General features: G+C 37.9%; 1 protein-coding gene across 2 annotated transcripts in view; it reads left to right on the top strand.

Moving 5' to 3' along the window:
* The window catches only part of CACNA2D3 (calcium voltage-gated channel auxiliary subunit alpha2delta 3), a 394,699-nt gene extending 378,877 nt beyond the window's left edge, over window positions 1-15,822 (top strand). Inside the window, exons 36-38 of one of the 2 annotated variants that reach the window (XM_066195341.1) lie at window positions 12,537-12,649; window positions 13,443-13,525; window positions 14,370-15,822. In XM_066195341.1, the coding sequence (XP_066051438.1) occupies window positions 12,537-12,649; window positions 13,443-13,525; window positions 14,370-14,462 (289 nt within the window). In that variant the 3' untranslated portion in view covers window positions 14,463-15,822. The remainder of the gene's footprint in view (window positions 1-12,536; window positions 12,650-13,442; window positions 13,526-14,369) is intronic. The other variant, XM_066195342.1, reaches the window with a different exon arrangement.
* The last annotated feature ends 5,028 nt before the right edge of the window (window positions 15,823-20,850 follow it).

Here is a 20,850-nt window from a genome sequence, read left to right on the forward strand (position 1 = left end):
CAGGCTTTGAGTCAGGCACTAAATATATACAGACATATAAAATGCACTCCCTGTATGTAAACTTATCTCTTACAAGCAAACTACTTTGGCATAAATTGCAACGTTTTAAAACTATTTTCAAAAATACAGGTTTTATTAAGAAAGCAGGAGCCTAAAAGAAAATAAGAATTAACATAAGAATGTCATTAGGGTGAGGGTTTGGCTGTCCCACTCCATAATTTGTTGTTACTCAATATCCCAATGATTATTAAATTAATCTGTTATTTAAACAGCAATCAAAAACAAGTCAACCCACATTTTCTAAGCACTGTCAACAGGAGAGAAAAACCGGGATTTTTTGAAATATCTGAAATGGTTTCATATTTTCCAGTGAGCTATTCCATTTTATACAAAAACCATAGAAAAAATAGACCCCCTTACTTCTGAAAACTTACATCATAGAATGTTTTATCACAGATTCAACTTTGAAAGTAATTAATTGCTAAAGAGAAATATTTTTTCTTTATCAGTCTCAACTGACACTCTTTCTGCAGAGTCAGAACAACACTAATGACAGATGTATGGACTTTAAAGGTGTTGTGCTGCTCAGAGATGAGTTTCTGATTAGACATCAAGCTTGAAGTTTTAGACTATATAAACATCTCAGTGCTTCTTGTAGTTTTATGTAGTATTGCCCCAATATTTTAGCCAATTTTAAATATAAAAGTGCCAACCAATGTTCTTCAACAATGTTCGCTGGGTACCTCACTAGTTTTTGCCTTCTGGGGATCTCATCATAAAAAATTTTAGTTGCACTAAAGGTGTCCAAGAAAAGCATCCTTAGAATGTCAAAGTTGTTGTAAATTAGAAAGGATGATGGCAGTTAAGATACTTGATCAGAAAATGTTTGCAAGTCTTTTTAGTATATCCTCCCGTCTTTTTGTAAAACAAACAAAAATGTTGTTGTTCAATTGCAAATGTCATTTATGCATGAAAATTCAAATGTTTTCATTAAGCTTCAATTAGGAAAATACCAATAATTTCAGCTATAACTGCTGTGAAGATGAGTATAGCAATTTATTCATCTGGATATTCGTCCTTTAAGCATATCTGTTAAATCTTCAAAGCTGCAAGGAGCCAGTTGAGTGCATAGTTGCCAAATTTGTGTATTGACTGTAAAAACTGTGGGTATACAGATTAGGAAGCAGTGCACAGTCAAATGTTCAAAAATTTGCCCTTTTAACCTCTCCTGTTCATATGTGATGACATATTGGACTTGGATGAAGATCAAAAATCTGGCCTTACTTCCAAAAAAATCCCCCTTCTCTTTTAATTGCAACACTCGTGGGTCTACAAGGTCAATACCAAAACCCCAAAGAAACTGTTTTGTTTCCAGTTGATCCTTTGTTCACAATCTTAAGACACAAAGAGGAAAGTAAATATAAGAAAGCCATATTGTCACTAGGGAAGCAAGGAAGTATTTAGGTACAATCATCATAACCCTGGGAAAAATTTGTGCATTTTAATAATGCCAGATATGAATGATGAATGAACTTACTTTACCTTGTTGGGCATCATATGTAAATTGCCTGTTAAAATATACAGGAACTACTTATTTGAATAAACATTGTCCCATATATCATCTGTTTGTCCCATTAGAGTGTTAGTAAGCAGACATTTAGTTAACTAGGAAAATCATCAAGAAACCAAATTGCTTCTCTTGCTTTCTCATAGACTGGGCATTGAATGCTGTTTATTGTCAATAAAAGAGCTAAATGGCAATGCAAGTGTAGTTCAGGGTGACACCAAACCCTTCATGTAGATTTATAATGGCAAATTTCAGACTTGTCCACTAAATGGATAGATTTGGCAGTAACAGAAAAATAACAACACAAATTAGATGCAGACTGCTCAGGGCATGAGTATATTAGTGTCAGGAGTAGTGCAATCTGCAGACATTGAAATGGCAATGTTTTTTAAAACCCACTTTATCTCAAGACATGCCACCATTTGCTTAAATATTTCCACATTTCTTTCTTAGTAGATGCTTGCCAAACTGCTGTACTTGATCATGTTTAAAATGTGTAAATAAATACACAGTTCAATTTCCCATGAAATAAATAATCATTTGCCTTTTCAGATGTAGTTAGTTTACTTCTAAACAAACCAGCTTGCCACATAAACCAGCCAAAGCATCGAGGGCTAATTTCTTCTCTTTGAGAGCTCTGTCGATATGTATCAGAATATCCCCGTGTCTGTCCTGGACAGCTGTTAGGGCAGTAAATCATGGCCAGTCTTCTAAAAGACATTTTGGGTTGTATTCTTTCTCCTGTATCCACCTTTAATGATCCTGAGGGAATGCTCTCTCTGTTTCCCCACCCTTTGTTCAGCCCATATGTTTTTGCACTGTTGGTTTTCCAGCAGCTGTGCCTGGTGCCCGTGTGACATTGTGCACATGGATGGTTCTGACCCATGCCCATGCTGGGTCACAGGTGTGCTGCAGTCAGACTGCTCAGGACTGGTCTTTACAATGCTGGACACACCTTGATTTCTCAGAGCTTGCTTAGATATACGTGGAATTAAAGGAATATCTTCAAGGGAAACTGAATTTTGCATGCCTCAGTGGTTTATTGTTGAAGTCTCAAGGATCACAATCAAAGTAAATGGAATTATCTGGCACCTCTCTTTTGAAAAGCAGATCTTCCAGACTTGCAGAATACTTAGGGCAGTTAAAAAGTCTTTAAATTTGAGGCAACAGCAGAGTTTCTAGAAACTTATTTTAGCCAAAACCCCAAAACTCTAGAAGATCCAAAAATATTTTTTCCTTGTTCTTTCCTAGTAAAAAGTACCAAATTATGCAATTTAAACTGCTAGAATTGTTTATTAAAGGTCTTTATACTTAGCTTAAAACGTTACATTGTGTGTTACCCACACTTCTCCACTTGAAGGCTGAGTAACTTTCTCTTCACTTCAAAGGCACCAGTGATTATAATGTTTGTCATGCAGGTGTAATTTAAAGTCACTGTATGGGCAATTTAACTCTACCCTTTGATAATATATGTTTTGAATGTCCAGTTCAGGAAACACTGTAAATTACTATTTTCATTTAAGAAAAAAGGTATATAAAATAATAGGGCACGACATATCTAAGTTACCAGGCAGGTCTGTGCCTGCCAGTCATCAGTTTAACAATCCCTTGGACAGTTTTCAAGGCTGGAGAATTTCTGTTTGCTTGGAGATTTGGGGGTTTTTCTGTTTTTTATTTCAGAACTTTTTTAGTATGCTTGTTAAACTCTGGAGCATTTTAGTTGTTTATACACAGAATGCTACCCTATCTCTCCCTCTGTAAGCACTGCAAAATTTTGGAAATTTAAGCAAAAATGAAGTTTAGTGTAGGATGAGATGTGCACTCTTTCTCTTAACTCCCCACTTCTAATAAAACCTCTGCAGGGGAATATGATGATCTGCACCCATTCACTGTTCGAAGTTAAAATCAGTACTCCATGAACATACAAATCATAATCTACTTAAAAGTTAGCTTAATTTTACATTTTGAACAAGCATTAATAAATATTAACAAAATTATAGTTAGTAGCTGATGCAATAAAAGGATGCTTTGTAATGACTAGATTTAATAAGAGTTGACCAGTAATATATATTAGTTTTATATACAATGGTTTGGGATAGGAAAAAAATTATTGAAATTGAGAAATATTGCCATGAATTTTTAAAGCCAGGCAGACTTGTGAAGAATTGCTAATATTAGAACATTAATTTCAGTTTGTAATATATTCATATTATAGCCAGATGATAAACAATGTAAACATGGCTTAGACATCTTTACATGGAGCACTTTCCTTTTTAAAGGGTTTAGGATAGTTTAATGGATGTTTAAAGCCTTAGAAAAGCAACATTAATCTTAACATTTGTATATTACATGAAACAATATGGAGTTTTAGCTGGCTATGGAAAAGATGGCACATAGTGTGCTTAAGTCTTTCAGATGTGGCCTTCTCAATCATTGCTAAAGTTTATGTTAACAGAAATAAATTAACAACATTCTTGCAAAACACACTACGAACACATCCAATGAGCAGTTTAGCTCCAGGAGTTATTGCTCTTTTATTGTCAATCTCCTGATCGTTTCTGCTTTTTATGCTTCAGTTTCTGTTGTGCAGATCCTTGTTAGAGTCATATTGTAGATGAGACGACCTAAAGTTGTGGAAAAGAGTAATTCCAATTCTTGCAATTCAAAATTTTCTTTTACAATGTCATATGATTCTGTGAGCTTTCCTAAACCAGAATATATCAACTGGCTTTTTAATCTCAAAGTTATATTTAGAACCTAGCTAAGAAATCATACAGCATTTTAAAAACCAATCTAAGCTGTCTCTCAATACAAACCACAACTACTTGTGCAGAGCTAAAGAACTCTGCTAAAAACACATATTTGCTAACATGCTGTAGTGGAACTGCATTTTTCAGCCTGGATATCTTCTCTGACTTCTCTGTTGTGGTCTTGTTAACCAGGTGTCACTGTCAAAAGAAAAAGTCTTTAGGAGACCTCTGATATGATTTGCTTTGTGCCGATTATTGTCTCCTCTGTTGGTCACTGTGAGCACAGAACCAGGTACCCTGCTTGTGGAGACCCACGTATGTCACACTCAGCTCTGGTTTGTTTAGTGGTATGAATGCTGGCAAACATTTAAAGTCTGTGGGATTTCTCAATTTCTTGGAGAAAAAATTGCCAGTACATTTTAAACCTGGAGGTCTGAAACTCTGCATTATCCTACACCTCGTACGGGAGGGTGGCTGCACTAGAAAGGTTTCCAACAGTCCAATGCCTCATTCCACCAAGGTTCTTCTGTCATCCTAAAGGCTGTACACAAGTTTTAGGATGTTTGCAGCATTCCTACCATGCAGTTGGTCAAGTGCTCTTGTCTGAGCACCAGTTATTTGAGAAAGAACCCCCTCCCGGTGGGGAGTGAGTGAGGATGGGCCCTTCTGGGGGATCCTGTCTGAAGCTGAGGGATTTCCAACCACGGCACAGTTCTGTGGGGCTCTGAGCATCCAGCAAGCACAGGAACGGTGAGGATGACCCTGCTCACCTCAATCCTCAGTGCTAAACTTTGCTCTAAGTATGTTTGCACTGATACTAAATTGTACTACAGTCAGTCAGGCTGTATGTGATGGCAATGTTTTGCTAGCCTGAGATCAGGATCCAATTACAAGCCCGACGCTGAGAGTTTATCTGCCTCTTTTCATGTGAGAGAACCATTACCTGTGAGAGAACCATTTATATACTCCTCCAGCTCTCAGAAATGTTGTTATTGGCATATATGTTATTTTTACAGATTGCATTAGATATTTCATTCTCTGTCATCAATTATTGGGAAAAAAAAACCCACAAAAAAAACCAAAAACAAGTAGCACAACTTGACTGTGATATAAATGTTTCATTCATTCATTGCAAAAAAGTGATAAGCAAGAGAGATGTGGGCTAGAAATGTGGCCAGCAGCCTGGAAAACACATGACAGGAGTTGGGAAACAGCAAAGTGGATATCTGCACTTCAGTTAAACGCTTAAACTTTGTTCCAGACCATTAGGGTTGAACGTTTGCAACCAACAGTTATGTGAGTAACACATATTTGAGTGCAGTGTGCACAATATTTTCCATTTACTCTGCCCTCATGCTGGTATTTTTTTTTCTTTCTCTAAAAAATAGGAAAGATCACATTTGACAGATGTGAAATGTAATCCCATACTTACAACTCATCTTAATCCAAAAAACTCCAAGTTCATTAATGAAGTTTGCAGGCAAAAAATAACACTGAAATGCCCATCGGGAAAAGGCTGAGTTTACAGCGATGCTCAAGAGCCAGAGTGGCCACTGAGGGCTATCTAAGTTGAGTTCTGTGGAAATTTAGACACTTCCTCACATCTTTGTGCGTTTTTTTAGGTTGCCAATTTGAAAGTATTGTCCTACGTTTATTTCCGTTCAAACTACTCACAGTGAAATTCTTCCATGCTTTGTAGGATTTGTCTGCCTGAGCAAGACAAGTGGTATTTAAAGGATCTTTTCTATTGTTACATAAAAATTATTGATATGATTATGTATGTGCAGGAGTGACATTTGCCAACACAATACTCTGATATTCTACTCATAATTTGATTTTAAGTCCCACAGTCATCACTGTGACATTAAGCAATAGTAATAGTGTTCCAATGGTCATTAAGGAAACAAATGGAAAATACATACACGGATACTTTTGCCCTTAAATCAGGCTGCTAAACCTCCTGAGCATGGAATTAAAAGTGAATCCAAACAGTGATTTAAATATTTATATGACTAAAATCCTGCCTAAGCCGTGTGTTTGTCATGACCCCATATTCTACTGCAGTGTCTGTTATAAGCACAGATATAACAGCAGGGTATTTTTGTAAAATTAGAAGAGAATAATGATTGTAAAATACAGCATACAGATCAGCAATTATTACTTATGAGCAAGGGTTTTTTTAAAGCAAAGTGCAATAATGTATTATTATACATTTAAAGTATTTCTGTGAGAAAACAAGAATTAATTTTTAACAGGAAACACACTACTGTTTTCAAACAACTTGAATTGCTTTTAGTGTTGTTGCTGTGTTCAAATCCTCCCCAAATGACAAAGAAGTGTCTTCCATTCTTCATTATAATAGGAAGATATTCTCTCTAAATGCTCTGGTCCCAGAAGCATAATTTTATCCTGTGTCTTCCGAGTTCCATGCTGCTTGACATTAGTTCCATTCCCTCTAAAACTTTTCAGCCTTTGCAGCTCTTTGATGAAAATGGGGAGCCATGGGTATGAAAATCAGAGACTTCGGAATGCTCTCAGGAGCTTCCCTGCCATTCTTTGTTGCTGAAACAAGTCTTGTAGCAGAGTCAGTAGCCACCAGCTAATGGCAGCAGGGCTGCAGGCCAGGGAAAGGAAAATAGTTCAGTGCAAATGACCAAGAAATGGTGGTGTTTGGGATCCTCAGTCTGAACAACCCATTATCACTGTGCCCTCCCTTACAGCTGCCTGGCCCACCCTCAGGCCCATACAAAATATGCTGAACCAGTTTTCTTAAGATTCACTGTGCTGGGGCTGTGGAAGTGGCTGCTTATTAGTAGGGAAACCTCATGTCTGTGTTCAGTTTATATCCTGTCCAAAATTTAACACCAGTGGACAAGGAAATGGATTACCTCTCCTGCATGGAAACACAGATACTAAGCTGGTCAACTGGAATATTGATTTCCTTTAATAGCAGATGCTGTAGTCAAATAGTGGAGAGTAAACAACTTAAAGGTTAGGTTTGCATAGCTGGACGAGACACATCTCTGGCGTGTCTGAAATAGAATTACCTTAGCTTTGCCTGTTATTGATCCAGCTATGCTAGGAAAGGTGAAGCCAACAGCATTTCAGAGACAAGATGTTAAGCCTACCACATACAGATTTTGTACCATATGATTGAGGTATTTGTAGTGAAGCAATGACCTGCATTAAGAACGGAAATCAGTGAGTTACAGAAGTGTGTGATCTTCAAGTTTGCCAGTAAGCTGGACTTGGTCTGTCAGGAGATACAGCAGCCAGGAAGAAAAAAGGGCACAGCTCTGCCTTGGTCCTGCTGTGCCTGTTTTCATCAACAAATGCTCCAAAATCTCTAAGGGAACAGACTGCAGAGGTCCCATGGCAAAGTCACCTCCTGCAGCAGTGGATAACCTGCTCCCCTATACTCTTTCCCAGAGGGCACTGTCACTGCTTGTCCTGTCACCCCTGCTCTTTCCTCTATCCTGGAACATCTTCCTCCTTTTCCAGAGAGGTTTGTCCCTCTCACAGTTCCTTCACTCACACTCTGCCACCCCAGAGGTTCAGAGACAGAAAGATGAAAGAAAGAGAAAGAAGCACAGAGTGGAGAGAAGGCACTGTGGCAAGGATAGTGTCAGCTCAGTCCCTGCCTCTGTACTGTATGTATTCTGTGTATATATAATTATATATATAATTATTTCTCCTTACAGAAGAAAGTGATTCTTATAATTTGAAAGAGAGGTGAAATTTTGGGGATTAAGTTGGGGGTTTTGATTTGTTTGAGATTTTTTTAAACATAGTCTGGGGAAGAAATTATTATAACAGTAGAACATATATTATAACTCTTTAAAGACTTTTTCATATACAGATTAAAGGGATAGATTCCAAATTAAATTTAAACCAAAAAAACCCCAAACAAACCAAAAAAACCCCAACAAACCAGATTTGAATGTGATGTGCTGGCTCTCTAAGAACAGGTGTTGAAGCCCACACTTAGCTTTAGGTATCATGTTTCACCCTGTTCAGGATGCATTTCTCTGCAGGATCACTGTCCATCCATGAGAAAGAAGGACCTCCCTGCAGAGGACAACTCAGATCCCCAAAGCCAAGCTCCTGCCCTGAATTATCCTTGAACAGTCCGTGTCTCTGCATGTCCTGGTTGGAGGTGATCACCCTTCTAATGCAGGAACCTGAGTTATGTGCTTAAAGGCAGCGAGTGTGATTGCACCCCAGCATTTGCACTCCAGTGCTGTTGTGATGCTTTCCAAGTTACAGGCTGTCCAAAGGAGTTAGAAAGAACTGATTATCTCTGGGAAGAGTCATTTAGTCACCAAACACACATTAAAAGTGTGCTTTCTTCTCATGCCTTCAGAAGCATGACTACCAAATATAATTATGAACACAGCAGTACTTGAAGTCCAAGTCTCTTTTTAATTGCACAATGAAAAATTAATTTTCAAGAAGCAGATTAATAAGTGTTGCTTTTTGAGCAAATATTTTCTACTTCCAATTAAAACATGAAGCTGGGTCTTTTTCCCAAATCAATTTGCATTTTATTTGTGCACAAGTTTTTATGTGGTCCAAAACCGAAAGAGGTTAAGAAGAAACAGATACTGTGTGTGCAACGTGACAAAATTGTCATGTAATGCTCTGACTCAAAATACAGAGTTCCTTGCAGACTTACTCTCTGTTGTTACTTTTTCTTCATTAACAAAATAGTTTGGCATAACTAGATTTTCTTCCTTCCTCTCTGTCTACTCCTTTCAAGTATTAAACTTCCTCCTTCCTCACCTTCCCCACAAAGTCAAGAAACAGTTTGTTTTCAGGTCTGTTTTAAGCCTCTGAACCTGCACATCAAATAAACCAAGCTAGTTCCTCAGTGGATGAAAGATGGAGGGGAAATTATTAATAAGGTTCTTATTGACTCAGTGCAGCTTCAACAGGAACCCCAGGAGTTTATTCTGTTTTATATTTGGAGATATATGCAAGCCTATTCCTGTGCTGCCCCTGTCAAATGGTGGTGATGATACTGCTGTAAAGGAAAAGGATGCAAATCAAAAGATTTACACTACTTAAAAGAAAAAGAGCTTTGTCCTTTAAGTGTGAAACATTCTCCATAATAAGGCACTTAAACACAGGCTATCTTTTGATTGTTAAAGCAGCAATAAAGTCCAGCCAAACCCTTTACTCCGTCCTTGAGAGTTGGTTTCCATATTACCAGGGACACAAATGCCAGCTTAAGCCAGCAGGTGCTCAGAAATGGTTATTGTAAGAGAAACTTTAGAGATTCACAGTGGATCTCACAAAAAGATAATACCATTTTCCCTATTTTGTCAGCGACTTTATTTCTCACTGCAGCCATGGAAGCTGTTTGCTGGAGGTTTTTCTCCCTTGCAACAGAACCTTGGCATAGAGAGCGAAGTATTTTGCTGGATTGTCTCAGTCTCTGAAAGGCTTTGGTCTGACTGTGTTCACGCACCTTTTGTTTTCTCTGAATGTTTGGTTCCTGAGACTTACTGGCATGAATGTTCAAAATGAATTTCAAAGATGCATATGCATGTCACCATGGGAACTGAAGGCTGATCTCAAACAGCAGAGCTGCTGCTGGGCTGATTGTGTGCTTTATCCAGTTTGGGCATGGAAGCAGTGCCATGTGAATTATCTGAATAGTCACACAGCAACTGTGGTGGTTACAACCAACACAAACTTCTTTGCCACAGATCTGGTAAGGGTGAGAATATCTCCTGACTGTGAAAAGATCTTAAATTACAGCAGCTGATAGAAGTATGTTTTGTTTGTGCGAACCAGTAATAGAAAAGAAAGTTAAAATGAACTATTTTTGCCCTTATTTATTTGCTCGGCTCAGTCTCAGTCTTGAATCCTCTGTCTTCACTTATTGGTCTGTTGGCTTTACAACTTCATTTCCAAATTATGTTTGAGAACTGTGTAAGGGGAAACATCCATATACTGCTTGATGGAAGAAAACATTTTCTTCTAAAATTACTTTTAGTGGTAGGATGAGAAGCCAGTTGTTTCACTTTTCAAGATATTAGTTAAATTGTTATTGTGCACTAAGGAAATAAAATGCCACAGTGAGCCAAAGTTTCACTGTTTTATGGTTCTTTATAGCAGTCCCATGCTCTGTGGCAGCCACCACAAGCTTAGACACTTCACCAGCTTCTGTACTAGTTAAACAGACTGTAGGTCTGTAAGAATATTCACTGTTTGGTAAACAGTCAGTGTAATTAGTTGATATCTATGATATAATTCCTAAGGTAGCAAAGAGGGTTTTTTATGTAACTAATATATTGCTCTTTGAACTGCCTTTAATTCATAATTTCCATCAATCAATGCAGGTACTGCATTCCCCAAATTGATGACATCAAAAATTATGAAGGCTTGCAGTAATAAAGCAGTACAGAAAATGTTGCTAGACTTCGTAGTTTAGCTGTGTAGTAATTTATTCAGCATCATAGTTCTGTAGTTGTAACATTCTTCTGGATTAAGTGCTTCCATCCCAGCTAGGTGAAGTGATGGGAATTTTTCTTTCCCACTCTAGTTTGAGGAAGGACTAGCCTTATACTGCACAGTCCTTATGGCACCTCAAGAAACAGAATGGGAAATTGCCCAGGTTTCATGAACTGGCACCTGTAAACCTGGTCACAAAAACCTGTACCACAAAAAGGCTTGAAGCTGAGCATACCACAAGTAAAACAGAAGAGTGATTACTCCCTTCTCAACAAAAAGAAATTTATAATTTAGCATCCAATTATAGTTAAAGCACTTTAGATCCCATCAGGTTCTTTACTGAGCTAGTTTTAAATGAATTTAAGTTTCAGACTGCACGAAATGCAAATTGTGCCAATTTCTGGCAATAAAAGTAATGCTTTTTCTATCCTTTACTGTTTGATTTATTCATAGCTGTTTTGAGAAATTCATGCAGTACAATTTTGGTGCTATTGCCTGCTAAAGATTTTCCCTCCTTTCCTTTTATTGGCCCCATTTCTCCCACACACAAATCCACAAAGCCACAGATGCTCCATTACAATGATGTCAGTCTTGCTACATGCTCCAGCTGTTTGGTAGGTACATTTATAAAGTTCAGCCTTTTACATTATGCCATAAATGTATATTTCATGTATAAACATAAAGTTAACATATTGCAGATCACTCTAAGTGTAATTTTAATGGAGGTTCAGTAAGTTTAAAAAATACTGAAAAGCATTTAATCTTTCCGTTGGCAACATTTTTATAGAAAGTTTTCCAGATATTTTTTTTCTTAGGCTGGGTTTAAATATTCCCTGCCTTCTCTGCTATTTCATCTTCTGTGATCTTTGGAAAAAGCAGGGAGTTATTATAGTAAGACAATATGTATTTTAAAGAAAGATGTCTGAGGAAAAATATGTTTCTCTCCACATCTTCTTGGTGCTCAAACCCTCACTTAGCATTCTGTACATTTACCAGCAAACCACGCTGCAAAACACCTAATTCTTGGAATTGCCAGATTTCAGTGATATTCGATATGGCCAATCCGCTGTTGATAGGATGTATAAATTCTAACAGATTGCTTTAAAATTTCATGAAGAATTGTGTCTGAGCATTAAAGCCATTCTTTGTATTGTATCCTGAGTTTTAAAAGAAAGGGTAAACAGCGTCTATCTGGCTCTGCCTTTTGCCCGTTTTCTCTGTGGTATATGCTAAAGGGTTCAGCTCCCTGTTCAGCTCTGTTGCATCACTGACTGGTGCCCATAGGATCCTTTCCTAGTCTCCCCTGGGTGCTTTCCTTCTTACAAAAAAGTCCTTTCTTTTGCTCTCCCTTTGAGTTGCCTACATTGTCTTCATTTGAATGTGGTGCTGAGTTATCACCATATTTATACCAGATAACCATTATTCTAAAATAAATGGCATTGGAAGATTTTGAGGCCTAATCTCTGTTTTGTTGGCTCAGTAATAAAATGGCTATGAAGAGGACAGATGAAAGCTGAGATCAGGAGCTGCTGTTCTTCAGGCAAGACCCAGAGTGCACAAAGGCCCTAATACAACTATAGAGACTCAGCTTTGGGACTGTGAGCTACCAGTGTGTGGCTGCAGAAGAACCTTCATTAGTGTTGTGCATCTGTTCCATTCTAGACTGTAAATACGTAAAAGTCTGATAAACTCCTAACAAGAGCCAGTGGCTCAGAAATGCTGATAACATCACCATTATTTGTTTTCTTTTTAATTTTCAGGTCTTTTGTTATCCAGCAGATCCCAAGTAGCAACCTCTTCATGGTGGTAGTAGATAATGAATGCTTCTGTGATTCTATCCCACCAATTACCATGGCACCTATAGAAATAAGGTATATCCTTTTATTTACAAACTGGTCAGAAAGAGATTTGAGATGCAAATATTGAAAAACTTCTTTTCATGTAAAACCTGCATTGCATGACATCCTCACCCATTATATGTGCTGTTTGAAATTAAGCCATCTGAGAATATGTTTCCACTATTTTTTCAATGAGAATTCACTTTTTTTTTATTATTTTTTGAACAACCAATATTTTAAGCAAGCACACTTATGTGCATCTTATGTAGCATGAGGTTCTGGTCATCTTTGGACAACTGAACATCTTTCAAATTAAGCACTAAGCATGTAATTTTCTCATAAGAATGGACCTCATTATATTGGAACTTATGGAACTTCTAATATAGATTTCTCTTTATTTAAGGTTTTACTGGAGCTTTGAAAATGTTTCAGAATCCTGCTTTCCAAAACTACAAAAATTTAGCGAAGTAAATAGATCATTTGATTTTGGTTGCCCCACTTCCTATTTTTTGCTGTTCTGGAGTTCAGTTAGTTCAGGATTAGCTTTTTCCTCTGAACTGGATTTTGTCAAAAGGAGTCTGCAGTGTGCTTTTATTGCAGGATTATAGAAAGACAGGTCAGCAGGGTAAGTGCACACATGCTGTTGAAAACACAGATCACGGAGAGGAAAGCACTAGAATCACTTTCTTTTTCTTGTGGTGACCACACATATCACCTTGGGTTTTAATGGGGAGGAAGGAAGGAGCTGAAAGATTTTCGCTGTATTCATTTCAAAATACTCCCATGAGAACGCAATGCTCAGACCATCTCTCCTTAACTGCCTTGTACATAATGAATCCCTTAAATGTGAACGGTTAAAATCTCAGAAGATAAGAAGACGCCCAGAATCTTGTCATGGATTTCACCCTGAAGTGAGTTTCTATCTGTTTTACCTTTCTTTCAGACTCTGCTAATTTTTTTATTTCTTTAAAAATAATGAATTGGAAAGCTATCTTCCAAGATGAAATGTTGGGAAATATTCAGAAGACTCAGTAGTCAGGGAAGTGAGGGATATTGTAAGTGCCACAAGTCTTTTTTTGTACTCATGTAGACAATGTCTTGAGTTGCTGCTTTTGCAGACTGGTTTGTATCATGTCAGAGAACATGACAGCATGTGAGCACTGACAGCCAGGAATATCAGAGAACTTACTCTGGCTCAAGCAGTGACCACAGAATTCCTTGTCAGAGATGGCTGGGAACTCTGTGCTGTTAATGTTTGCTTCAGGAATTAGCTTCAGTATCATAGCTGCCATGCTCTAGTCATTATGCTCCCTCATAATATTTCCTGGCAGGGATAGTGACCCCTCCACTACACGTATTTACTGCTCTGTGTTCTGCATAATACTCTCACACTGTGCCAAGGAGAGCTGATAGAGGGCAGGATGTGATTACAGTGGCTTGTACACCATAGGTTCCTAGACATCCTTTTTACTCTGGAGTAACTTTAATTTCTGCCCCTGACGGTGTAATGGAATGTAGAACAAGACCTAAAGTATAAAGTGGAGGTGATGGTGCAGTGCTTGTTGTTTCAGTCTACAACCTAAACTTGTTCAACTCAAAACATGTACTTGTATTACTTCCCAAGTATATCTAATTTATGGGCTTTGTTGTTTCCACCAGTGCTCCCATACCAATGTTCACTAGAAAAATGATGTGTCATATTTGACTGTAGTGGCTTGTATTTATTTTCCTTTGTTCGTTTTTGTTTTTCCTTAGGAAAATGCAAGAGAATGTGGCGGTGTCTCAGGCCTTAGTGCTAAACCTTCTCTTGTTCTTCTTCCTCTGCTATTGACGATTTTCTCCAGGTGACATTGACTGATGTGTTCAACTGGCATGCTAAAACATGGATAAACTGTGAACTGGGAAATGGTGCAACATAGAGGACGTGAAATATAGTCAGAGCATCAGCATTTCATGATTTTAAACTGTTGGTGATATAAATTCTTAAAGATATGTTGAAAAAAGGTTTATCTTTTTACTTTGCAAGTCATGCAGATGTGAATTTGGCATATGGCAGTCATGATTCATCAAAAAAGGACTTGGTAGATAGAGGTGACCATTGCTTTGTCCCATTGAAAACAATTTAAACTGTGTACTTTTTTCAATAAAGTATATTAAAATCACAGTTTCAGAGTGTATTTTAAGTATGCTAATATATTTGTTCAAATAATGAATGATGGGAAGAAAATAAAATAAATGGATGATATTTTATTATGCTTTTAGCCTCTTTCTGAAAAAAATCAGAGAAGGAAATGGGGACTTGGCTTTTACAATAAGGCAAACTAGCTTTTATTAACAAATTAAGGAAACACCTGTGTGTGTGTATGAGGCTGAGCAGGTAATATATAGTGCTGAATCATAGAGGTTTGTTTTCTGGAAGTAGCTATAGAGTATCTGCATTTAGAAAGCGAATCAAAGCCTTATTAAAGCCTGAGATGTAACCTAGGCAAGCTTTGGGTCAAACTGGTTGATTTGGCTGCAGATGGCCGAAATCAAATACTCTTCATCTAAAGGAATAGGAAGATATGTAGAGCAGCCCACATCAAACAGTGACAGTGTTCTGCTGGTGTTCTGCCCTCTAGATCCCATGTCAGACAGGAACTCTTTATGAGGAAAGTGATAAGCAGAGAAAGTCTGACTTGAACACATCTGGGTCAGCAGAACCCATTATTGGTTTTCATTGAGTGTCCCTGCTGGTAGGCAAAGATCTAGACCAGTATGCTTTTGTTCCAGGCCTTACATTCTGCTTTGTAAGGGAAATGAGGTAATAAAGATGAGCATATTCCTTTTGCAATTGGCAGCAAAGTCCCTGCTGTGGATGTATTTGCTCAAGATCTTGATCTTTGAACTATGGTAGGCTCAGTTTGTGTTTGGAGATTTATACGAAGTAGAATGCTATCAAATTATAACCTGTCCTCCTAACAATATAATACATGAAATGCAAAATAAAATGCCACTGTTCTAAATCTGGTGCTTGGAGACTGCAGTTTCCTGGTTGGGTGTAAGTTTGCTTTCAGCCTTGGATAAATGCTAAGCAGATTTGCTGTGTATCCTGGTTGGGAACAGGGAGCTAGGCCACTGAGAGGGGCTTTGTTTTAAAGAATACTATCCAGCTTGTAAGGGGAAGAACTAGTAAAACAAAATTTCCACTCCAATGCTTTAATGGGTTCAAACGCACTGTTACTCCCTCTGATTCTGAAACCATACAGGTCTTTGTACTCATACATTTCTTTTTTTTTTTTTCTTTTTTTTTTTTTTTTTTCTTTTTTTAATGTCTTTCTACAGAGTTCTCTGTCCCTGTCTTATTGGTCTCAAAATCTCTCACTGTGGAATAATTTTCCAGCTGACATTCAGTCAAACTGTTGTCCTAGTGACATGCTCTGTTTACTAAGCACATTGGGAGCTCAAGGCATTTTCTCCACTTGGGCTGACATAGATATCCTGCTGTTCTTTGCTTAGTTTTCCTCTGAGCTCCATTCCCCCTTACCATCCATCATTCTCACAAAAAAAAATTAATGACAATTCTTTATAAATAAAGTATTTTAGTTTCTGATTCTCTGAGTCTCCAGAATTCACAACATTGCAGACTCAAAACACTTTTGTATATCTGATGACATTCTTCTGTAATGATGCTTAATGGTTATAGCCAATAGAATACAGGTGATTTTTCTTGTTAGTTGAAAGTGGAAAAAAGCATCTTTCTCATTAGAGCTATTGAAAAGCTCTGCATACAACTGTCTGATGTGTTAATCATCCTTGCTTACAAAGAAAGGAAATATATTAATGGGAAAAGTTTGTTTCTACAGAAGCTAGGTGAAAATCCATAATAGCAATTCATTGTTCATTTTGGAAAGAGGTGAGCAGCTTTTTAATTGCGAAGGAGCCAGGGAGTGCCAAGAGAGATTAAAGTATGACAGTCTAAATTAATATTGAGAAAGAGATTAAAATATGGGTACGTAAATTAATATTGCTAAGAGAAATGTGACAGTTCATTTTCACACACTAAGGCAAAGTTACGAAGGCAGAATGCATTGATGTAACCAAACAAGCCACTGTGTGAAACAGAGTGATCCAAGTCAATTGCCTGGTGTAAAAACACTTTTATGAGTTGCCATTTCTCCTATTGAAGCTGTCTTTTTAATTTTGTATCTATTCCTTAGAAGGTTCTGGTGCAGTGTGAACCCAGCTTGGTAAAGCCAGTCAGGAAAAATGGACACAAGGCCAAGAGACTCCTGGGGGTGTGTGTGTGTGTGTGTGTGTGTGTGTGTGTGTGTGTGTGCACCAGCCAGTCCCTTCTCCAGAGGGAATGGGTGCAACAGGAACAGCCTGGGCTGAAAACAGAAATGATGGTTATGAGTTTCATGGGACAGAGGGCTGTGACAGGGGCTGGTTGAAACAGATTTCCAGAAAAGCTGATCTCATGCTAATGCTGTTCCTGACTGTTTGAGTTTGCTGGTCTTTGTGTCATTTGCTCGGAAGGCGTTAAGATATCATGCCATGGAGTGGGTCTGTGCTGTCATTCCTATGCCTATGTCAGGTCATAGAAGGTTATGGAATTTAATTCCATTACCTCACTAATCCAAGATGCTGTTCCTCTTAAATACTAAGATTATTATGCAAGGTCTGATGCAAAGTCAGTTGTAGTAAATAGCAAAACAAGTATGTGTGCATATGTATACATGCAACTGCATACGTGTGAGCTACATATACTTTTAATAAACAGGAAATTCAGACATTTTCTGTGTCTTTTATCTCCCTGGATCTGAGGACAAATTCAAGGAGAACTGGGACAACTGTACAATCATTTTCTGCACAGCAAGAGGCAGAGCTAAAAGCTTTAGCTTTTGCAGGGCTTGGATCTTTTTTTCTTCTTTACTCTCTTTCCTAATGGCATTGATTTGCAACTTATTAGCCCCAGCTGCCTCCTCTTCCTTTAATCTTGATAAAGTAAAAGTTGTCTGGGGGCTCAGGGCTGGCCATGGACACTCCATTTTCTAATAGTTTTGTGTGGGAAAACTGTCCATAACTGTCAGTGCTGCAAACACTGCTTTAAAATCCTGTAAGCCAGAGAGCCTCAGGCAGGTTTCCACAGCTGTGCTATCTCCTCTCATTGTTTTTGTGACACTGAGACTGCCTGACCCACTGTGTTTCGCTGCCAGGGCCAACTCTGCAATATGTGTGTTCAGCGACACAGGTGGCTGCCCTGGGCAAGAAGATATTAAAAGCAGCAGTAATTGTTTCATTGGTTAAATAGCTTCAAGAGGCTGTTTCATTTTTCTTCTGATAGCAGGACCCCAGAACAAGGCACTGGCCTGTTTAGCCCTTTGAGTTCACAAGGCAAAATAGAAGTTTGGCTCAGAAGTTTTGTGGCTGGAAGCCTCCAGTTATTTCCATGTGTTTCCTGAGCCCTTTATGGCCTTCAAGGACTTTTATATCTTGGTACATTCTGTGCCTCAGAAATTCCAGCTTATACAGATTTAATGTAAATAGGCACTCACAATTGGAAAGTCTTCTGCAGAAGAGTGCATGAAAACCTTTCACCCGTGGAAAATATTTATATTTAATTTTCCTATTTGATTATTCTTTTCCCTGAACTACCCCAGATACTCCCAATAATATGCAGCTTTTTTTCTACTTGTTCAAATCATTCCCCATGTATTCAACTGCCTTGCTATTTATTTGGTGTACGGGAACATATTCCCTGTGACAGGTCCAGCTCACATGTACCTCCTGAGAGAGAAGTGGTTCCTCTGTAGACAGTCCAGAAGGTCTCACTGGAGTGTATCACAATCCAGTCTCGAGACAATTTTCTTCTCTCTTGTCTTTAGCCTTTGGCCCTTAAGCTCAGATCATATTTCTTCTAATGTAATAATATTCTTGCTGTAGTTCCTTGGGAGGATTTATGCCCTCTTCAAGATGCAGTCCTGTTTCCTCCCAAGAACAGATTTTGGAACTGGATGTTATAACCTGGATATACCAACTCAGAGTCCATTCTTGTGATGCTCTGAGTGGAAGGATATGTCTCCAACTCTTCCAGAATTTTTCCCTTCTTCCCATGTTAACCGTGGGTAACTAAACAAACGTTATTTTATTGTTTGCGCTTCAGTACAATTTATTTTTGAAGTCCACAGTTCTGTCTAGCAGATGCTTTGAAGAATTTCAAAGCACAGTGTTAATTTAGGAAGGACTCATTGAATGTTTTTGCATTAGACATTTTTTATTATTTTATCCTAAGTCTCATAGTGTCTTAATTAAGAGTAGCCGGTCAAACTGTGGATTGATCCAGCCATCCAAGTGATGAGAGGCGAAAACCTTAAGACAATTTCCCTTTCAACAGTTTTAGCAGATTTGATTGCTCATGACTGTGGCAGGAATAACCAGGTAATTGTGTTTGTGTCACACTACCCTCTAACACCTCACCAGGTGTCAAAAGCTCACTCTGCTCTGCTGCTAACAGCTCTGGCAGCAAATGGGGTGTGCCGACTATGTAGAAATTTTCAGGCAATTCACACAAAATTGACAAAACATTATTGAAAAAAATCAACGAAATATCACAATAAGGGGCATGAAAGCAACTGTGTTCCCTGTGATACTTTCCTTATTAATTGCAAGTCTTTTGTTATCTTTAAATGGAATTGAGGAATTGAGAAATAAATTTCCAGGATGTCATGTCACAGTGCTGTAAAATCCAAGATGCTTTTGAAGAGTTGAGCTCTGGTTCATTCACGTAGTGCAGAATTTGGTTATCTCCTACTTGAATTCTTTTATCAAGCGGTTATAAGGAGCTGACAGCTAGTAGGGTCTCTGTAAGATCAAGCTGGAAAGCTGTTTTTTCATTCCAGATGTGGTTTTGAACTGCACTTATCTGTGTTTAAAGCAGCCTTGTAAGAAAAGGTTACACTTGACAATTCTGAGTCAGATTTGAACCTTAACACCAGAAGTTCAAGTGGTTAATGCTGGGTTTGTTTGACTATGTTAGGATTTAGTTTGCAGCTTTAACATGCTGGGTATTTCACTTCCAGGAGAAAGGGAAGATCAGATTTCAGTTCATAGTGAGAAGTGTTTTGAATCAGCTATTTAAATGTCTTAGGCAGAGTGCTAAGTGTTTAACAGAGGAAGCTAGTCGGGACTAGCTGGGATAGCTGAACTAACTGAGAATGCTTGGGGCACACATGCAAATGTGCAGATGAATCCTGAAATAGGAAACACAGAATCGTTTCGGGTTTCTTTCTTTGTTATTCATTTGGCATTGGTCAGTTGGGTTTAACAGGAAAAACAAAATAGTATTTTTCATTTGCCCATGTTGTTTGGGGGGTGTGTATGTGGGGGAAGAAGTAATTTAGAAGCAGTCAGCTGCATTCCTGGAGCTTCTAATCCTTCCTCTGAGACATTACTGTGATATGTGCAATAGTTAAGAAAGAATCCCGTTTCTGACAATTTTTTTTTAATCTATTATAGCTAATGAAGGTATTTAGGTACATCTGATTAATGTCTACAGATGTGAGTGAAATAATTAGGGAAAAAAGTAATCTATCACATTGATAGTTTCTAAGCATCAAAACCAAACCAGAGCAACAATTTGTAATTCCATTATCTCTAACAGATTTCAAAAAGCAAGATATGAAAGCTGGTCATAAAGACTCTAATGGAGACTTGTGATTTCCCACCATCAGATCTTTGTGGGTTTCGGAAAGGTGTTTTTCTTTAAAGTAGACATACTTCCTGCTCTTTCTTCTTCCATCTTTCAAAGTCTAAACCCAGAGAATTTCAAGAACTCCCAGGAAATCTGTCCTCTGGAGAAACAGTAAACAAAGAATATTTTGAATTCTGCTTAAAACCTGGAGTTAATACGATACACTTGAATTCATACAAGTATGGACTCAATAAGGGATATCTAGTTAATATCCTTTAGGTCCACTAGTAATGATATAAACAGAGATCTCTGTAGGAAGATAAATATTTTGCAAGATATAGAAAGGTCAAGAATTTTTATTTTCCACTGATAAAAGTTTTCTTGGCAGAAAACCTCCAGATTTTATTTAAAGGAAAAAAGCTTTAAAAACTTGGGTTTATGAGAACTCAGAGGGGCATTGTTTAAGTCCAGTTTTTAACCATGAAATCCTTGTGACATATGGCAGTCATTATGTATTTGCATCCGTCTATCTTGGAGGACTTTTTTCTAACAGAAGATACTTAA

Source organism: Chamaea fasciata, unplaced genomic scaffold, assembly GCF_029207755.1.
Source record: "Chamaea fasciata isolate MVZ Bird 193981 ecotype frontalis unplaced genomic scaffold, bChaFas1.0.hap1 SCAF_13, whole genome shotgun sequence".
Classification (NCBI taxonomy): Eukaryota; Metazoa; Chordata; class Aves; order Passeriformes; family Sylviidae; genus Chamaea; species Chamaea fasciata.